General features: G+C 40.5%; 1 protein-coding gene across 1 annotated transcript; it reads right to left on the bottom strand.

Annotated features, from left to right (window-relative positions):
• Positions 1-1,399: 1,399 nt before the first annotated feature.
• Positions 1,400-6,604, bottom strand: LOC142503248 (uncharacterized). The gene is made up of 5 exons (XM_075615409.1): positions 6,510-6,604; positions 6,046-6,182; positions 2,129-2,206; positions 1,441-1,763; positions 1,400-1,408 (listed from the first exon to the last, which is right to left on the bottom strand). Exons 1-5 carry the CDS (start codon positions 6,602-6,604, stop codon positions 1,400-1,402), a joined length of 642 nt encoding a protein of 213 aa, XP_075471524.1.
• Positions 6,605-7,259: the final 655 nt, after the last annotated feature.

The raw sequence follows: 7,259 nt of genomic DNA, 5'->3' as shown, positions 1-7,259 counted from the left end.
TTGAATGAAGTAATAAACATTTGTTTAAGCACAATACTGTTAGAGTCTCATACTTAGGATATTTCTCAAACATTATGCCTGTATTATTAAAATAGTGTGCTTTCACAAGGAAGCATGAAGTGTATTAGTTTGTAAAATACATGTATACCAGTTTATATAGTACTATATATATATATATATATATATATATATATATACACACACACACACACACACACACACACACACACACACACACACACACACACACACACACACACACACACACACACACACACACACACACACACACACACACACACACACACACACACACACACACACACACTCAGTGTGTGTGTGTGTATATATATTATTATACATTCTGAGATGTTATTGAAACAAGAACACACAAATGATTAAAGGACAAAATTAGAATGCCCAAGCAAGGCAAAGGTAAGTAATAATTTACACATAATCCTGCTGTACACGTACAAGAAAGATGTTTGCAGTTACTTAGGTGTTTTTATAATTGCATGTGACTAATATGCATATGCAATTCTTACATCAATTAACACACCCAAATGCAATGTTTTGCTGCAAAGTCAATGGCAGCTTCTCTAAACTTTGCAACTGGTTCCAGGTGGACCATTACTGAACAGACGATTAATACATAAATATTTATAACACTATTCATTAATTGAGTGTTAACATTTCCAAAACTTCACGTGTACAAGAACATAGTTGAAAGTTTGGAAACAACACAGTCTTCAGCATACATACAATATTAATTAGATAATGTGAAGTCAACAAAACAAGGGCAGAGACATATTGAGTGAATTATAACATTTATTTTTTTTGTTCCTTTTGTGAGCGAGTAACAGGCCTGCTTGTTGTCTCTTGCATTTTTTTTTTTCGTTTGCCACCAACTTTCGCCACAACAGAGCCACTTTGAGTGGCCTCAGGCACTTCACGGGCAGGGCTTATGGGCAGTGACTCACCTACAGGGCTTGTGGGCAGTGACTCACCTACAGGGCTTTTGGGCAGTGACTCACCTACAGGGCTTGTGGGCAGTGACTCACCTACAGGGCTTTTGGGCAGTGACTGTTCACCAACAGGGCTTGTGGGCAGTGACACATGTGAGCAAGTTGGTACACCGTGCACAACACATGGTTGGTCCGTTTCATCTTTCCTGGTCAGTACTAACTGCTTGTGCTGTTGTGTTTTTGTGGCCTCCTTTGTAGGTGTCAGCTGGTGATGTAGTACAGATGGCAGCGGTAGGATGTCGTCAGGAACCTGCACACCAATGTGTGCTACTTGACCGGTAACATTGGGACCTGGTGGCTGAAGATCAGATGAATGTGGTGAGAAGTGGCCAGCATGTAATGATCCAGCCTGTGAGGTGTTGAATTGGGGTACATTAGTCATTCTCCAGTAATTAGCTCGGGTTTGCTGAACAACTAATGCTTCGAATGAGGTGTTGATTTTTTGCAACTGTTTAGGCACTTCAATGAAGACTCTGTGGAGATGTGCCAATTGTGATACTGTTTCTTCCTGCAGTCCAATCATCCTTTCCAGCACTGTCATCATGTCTGAATGGCGACGATTTTCTGCGTCCACTATTTTTCCCTCTGAAGCTACAATTGCATCGTATGTGGAAGTTGATGGACGATTTGGCGGTACAACAGTTTCTATTGGCACCTCTTCATGGTCACTTGATTGTATTTCAGTCTCTTCTGCGGCGTCATCCTCATCATCCTCATCATCCTCATCACCATGATGTTCTAAAAAGAAATGTACACATTATTAAATGGCATGTTAATGTATGCTGTGTTACTATGTAATTGTACTGTGTCCTAAGTAACACCTAACATGTTAGCATACGTTTTATAACCTCACATTAAAAACTACCTTGACTTACGAATAATGTTTGGACTCAGTATGAAATATGAATGAATGAAAAGTTGCTCTAAACTCAGAAGTCCTACATGATAGTTCACATCACTAACACAATACATGTTGCCTTACACTTAATTTTCACTGACACTAAGTAATCCTATTTAAAGAAGATGTGCAAAACAAATAATGAACATGACAACATAACATATAGAAGAGCACATATTATATGGCCACCAACTGATACACTCACCTTGTAGTTGTGTTGAGCTGGCTGACCCAGGTGAAGACACTTGTTCCATCTCAGGTGACACATGTCCTCCAGGGGCAACTATATATAACAATAACATAAGTTTGACATTTACATGTGTAAATATTGAACAAACACTTATTGTATGTTCTGTATTTATGATTAACTAACAACATCAGTTCCTTAACCGAAAATGTGTGTGAAAGTGAACATAAATAGTTGTAATAACACTGTACATGCCTGTGTACTTAGAAGTTTTGAGTTCCCTAACATACAACATACTATGTTTCTGCAGTAATGCGTGAGGATAAATAGATTAAATTTGTACCTTAAAATCATATGTTGTGTAGTGATATCAGTATCATAATGTACATAACTATCATGAGATGACCATTCACAATGGTTATCATGAAGGTGGTCATATTGCAAAAAGTGTTGTTTTTGGTAGAGGATATGTGTGGTACATTAATCGAAGATGTGGCACACCTGAATGTGGCTGTGACTCAACAAGACAACACATGCAGTGTGTGATAATGTGTCTTTGATAGTAGTTCAACTATAGATATGAGTGAACTAATGTGTGACGTACGCTTTGATAAGTAATGAGTTGTTGGGGCATTTAGTAGCTAAAGTGAAGCTTTCAAATGAGTGTGATTAACTTCAGTTGTGCTAGTCAGGTTGTAATAACGGTATTCCCTTCCCCAAAAAGCCTAATCAGCCACACCTTTCAATTACTTGAAACAGGTGAAAATGGTGTGAACTAAGTTGACCCTAAAATGAGGCTGCAATTAGTGTGTGTGCTGAACCCCACCCCCTCTGTTGAAGTGTATGCTGTGATGAGATATTAATTGCAGCTGCTTTAACACAATGGTAGATGAGCTAAATAGTCGTGTGCAGTTTTTAAGTTATGAAAACAATGACATAAAATATGATACGTGTGCCTCATTATGCTGTCTGTATATGAGTTAAAGCAAAAATGGACCTTTTCATAAACAACTATAGATGTGTTAGTGCAAGTGATGTTTGTAGGCCGTTGCATGCAATATATTTGATGCATGCTTAAAATAGGCAGTAATGTCATGTTTGTCGGAGTAAAATAAATAAAATACACAATAATATTCTACATATTTCTGTTCTGTACCTGTAGCTAGTAATAATTTCTGATTAACATGTGTTACACATGTGTACTACCCTGTTGTTCCCCATCTTCGCCCACCATCAATTGCTTCCACTGCAGCTATGCATTTTGGGAATTCACATGTAAATGAGCACGCAATGGCACGTGCTATATTAGTTACTGCTTTTAGTAGGACTACTACATATATGTCTATTTTGAGATATATATATATACAGAATCAGACATATACATATATAGATGCAGGTATGCTTATATTGTGAAGACAGTATAAAAAGCAGTGTAAATATGCAAAATAAGTGTAAGCAACGACACGCCTAGTACAGTAATATTTATCACCTGCTGGAAATTGTGACGGATAAATTCCAATGTCACGGTCACCAGCCAAGCCTTCCACGACGACGGTAAGTAATTTTGGCCGAAGCAGCTCCTCCAATGGAGTCAATATGAGACGTTGTGGTGTGGGCCCACCTCCAGTGCCAGTAGCATGCACGCGTTGGTCTTGTATTTTCTTTTTCAATTTGGACCTAATATCATCAAATCTTTTCCGACAATGATACTTGTCCCTGACACGATTCCCACAGGCATTGACACCAATGACTATTGTGTCCCACATTTCTTTTTTGCTTGCTGCACTTGTCCGCCCTTGAAAAACATATAAAAGATATGAGGTGAATTAATAATAATATAAGCACCAGTTTCCTACACTGCTAGCTGTTCCAAGAGATAGCAAACATGCTGTTTTATGTGTAATATGTGAAGCACATGAGCATTCACTACTAAACCTATACATGTAAGCAAGGTTGCATTCATATTGTATGCAGTTCTGGCAAATTGACCGGCTGTGTTTATTTGTCCTTGTAAGGCATGATAAAAAGCTGTGTTTCCACACTAATGAACATAGAAAGATATTGTGTACCCATATTTGCATATGAACAAAACTCAGATGACCTAGGATCACATGTATTTGAATAATAAATGTAAAGGTACACTTACCTACTAAATGTCCATAGATACTGTCATAGTGCTCCAGAATGCCAGTGACAAGAGCTGTATTTTCCTGGTCATTGAAGCGAGGATTACGTGGCTTCTCCACACGTTTCTTCCGAGCAGGTTTAGGGTCAGAGCTTGGCTGGTGCTGACTGGACTCTCCTTCTTCCAATGGAAGAGCCTCCAAAAGCTGGCCACCAGCAAGCACGCCACCACCATCCACCCCATCAGCAACTGCGCCACCAGCAGCACTCCCAGCACCAGCACTCCCACTCCTAGCACCAGCACTCCCAGCACCAGCACTCCCACTCACAGCAACAGCACTCCCACTCCCAACAACAGCACTCCCACTCCCAGCAACACCACTCGCAGCACCAGCACTCCCACTCCCAACAACAGCACTCCCACTCCCAGCACCAGCACTCCCACTCCCAGCAACAGCACTCCCACTCTCAGCAACACCACTCGGTGCACCAGCAACATCACTCCCCTGAACAGAACGTTCACTCCGACGCGTACTCGCACGAGTAGCAGTCCCACTCCCACCAGCATCACTCTTCCCACGCTTTGCGGGCATACTTCCAGCACTCACAAAAAACAGACAAGAAATGTACAGGCAATCACACGAACCACTTCCACATATAAAACAAGACAAAGATGTAAACAAAACAACAAAGGACAAAGCTCACCCAATACACAACAAGTCTCTCAGTCAATATGCAAATCTTCAATCGTCCAGCTCTGTGCGTCTCTCTCTCTCTCACTCCCAACAACACAGAGAATGATTAGCAGTACACGTTGCCTTTAAATATGGCGCGCAATCAAAAACATGCTTGTTTCGCCTGATTCAGCAAGATTTGTGATTGTGCAACCTAACAGCACCCCGCCACGCACGCCGATACACCTGTGTGTGATCGGCTCATCATCGTGAGAGTGGTCGGATTTGTTTTCGGCTTGATTTTGAATGTATTCGGCACTTACTGCATACGGAGAGGGAAAAACGCCAATAACATGACTAATCGATAAGCTTGCCGATTTCACATAATCGTCGCTTACTGCATGAGGCCCACTATCAGCCACCGTGAGTGCTGTCTATCATTACTTTCTCCTGTTGGGTTAGGGTTTGATCTGTTTTTCCCACTGCCGCAGCATATCTTTGCTTATGATTCAGTTCATTTTTTGTGCATGTGCACCATATCAGGGTTTTTTCTGATTCTTTGTTCATGCAGGAGGGTCGTTTGAGGGGTCTTTGAGTTTTCGTTGCTTTTAAACTGTCATTTTTATATAAATTTTCTGTGTTGTTCAATAACTCTGTCTTATTTTGGTATTGAGAGTGCTTGTTTTTTTTTTTTTTTTTCCTTTTGTGTTTTCATATATTTTCTGCCCTATGGCACCGCCAGCAGCATTACTCTGATATATTACTGGCTTTCTTTACCTATTAATAACAGTTAGGTGATTTGATTGCGGTATATTTTGTGTGTTTTGTTAAAAGTAATACAGTATTCAGCATCTGTTTTATAACAACGAATGCAGCTATTATAATTTAGGTTTGTTTAACACAAGCTACTTATTGTAGCTCTAATGAACAGAACTTCTGTTGGGTACTGAAAAACTGTGACATTTTATGATGTACAGTACATACTTTAATAGAAAAATCCCAGCATAGCGATAATATGAAACTAGACTTGTTCATGTCTTTTTAGCACATAAACCATAGATCACAAGATCATTGTCATTATTCTTTTTTCTTACCCTCACCTTGTGTAGTGATAACGTCTTCTAGCTTTTTTGTCACCGGAACTATTGTAGTTATCTTGAATCTGCAAGCTGTAATCATTGCAGTTAGATAAATGTAAAACGTTTCCTTGTATAAGTTGCTGTACTTCTGCTTTCGGGACCACAAATATCCTGTCTTCAGATGTGTAAGTCGTTCTGCAAAGTAATGATCAGATTTGACTGAAAACCCTTGATTAAAAGTATTATCTGTTTACCACAAATTTTATCTGCCAGTTCTGTTCCTTTCGATATTTAATCTAAGCATCTTTCAAAATGTAAAATAGATTAATATGAACCCCCCTCCTCCCCCCCCAATTTATATTCCAGGCCCCCCCACATTGTTTGTTGCAGACCCTGAGCAGTGCGTGAGCCCACAGCCAGTGGATTGCCAGGTGTCCAGTATTGAACCAGATTGTCCTGTATTTGGACACTGTCCAGTAAAAAGTTAGAGGTAATACTGGATATGTATGTATCCTTTATTACCTCTCTGGAATAGTGACCTGAACAGCCTGGGGGGCCGTGGGGTTTCCCCGAAAGAGAGCATGGCTGTTGCTAGGTGGCTTGGCAGCGTCCTCCATCCTGATTGGCTGCAGCCAATCAGGAGGAGGTGTCAGGAGCCTGAGGGCGGAGCCAAGGAGAGGAGTAAACAGCATGAAGCGGAGAGAGGTGTGTGTGTCTCAAGTGTGAATCTCGAGCGTGTGTGTGCACCTTTCACAATTGTGTCCAGCATTTTTCAAAAAGCCACCTGGCAACCCTAACAGCCACAGTGTTGGTGTTCCTTTCCCTTTTGCACATTAAACGGTGCAATGAAAGAGCTATTACAGGTCATCATATTTCTAGAGATGGCAAGTGATGTAGTTTGCAAAATGCGATGGGATGTTGGTTCCAGGAAATAGAGACGTCACGCTCTTGGATTCTGCCTTGAGTTGTCTGGATATGAGAGATAGTAGGACTTCCCCAAAAGAGTTGCATTCACTTTTTGGACATTTCTTGAGTAAAACAGTACTTCTATTGGGTTTAGGCTTTCAAAGTCTGAACATCCCCCTCCGCTGAACTGAAGTGGATCAGAATGATTCGAACTGCTGTTTAACCCGATGTGCCTGAAGCAGAAACGTGGCAGACAAAAATAGTTTGCCCTTCCAACTCAAACCCAACATTTCATCATTATTAACCCTTCATTATTACATTACATTATTACATGTAATATTCTGCATACAAGCATGTACATCTTTA

The sequence above is a fragment of the Ascaphus truei genome, chromosome 9 (assembly GCF_040206685.1).
Source record: "Ascaphus truei isolate aAscTru1 chromosome 9, aAscTru1.hap1, whole genome shotgun sequence".
Classification (NCBI taxonomy): Eukaryota; Metazoa; Chordata; class Amphibia; order Anura; family Ascaphidae; genus Ascaphus; species Ascaphus truei.
Note: the sequence above shows the minus strand (reverse complement) of the source record. Positions and strands in the feature narration are given on the sequence as shown.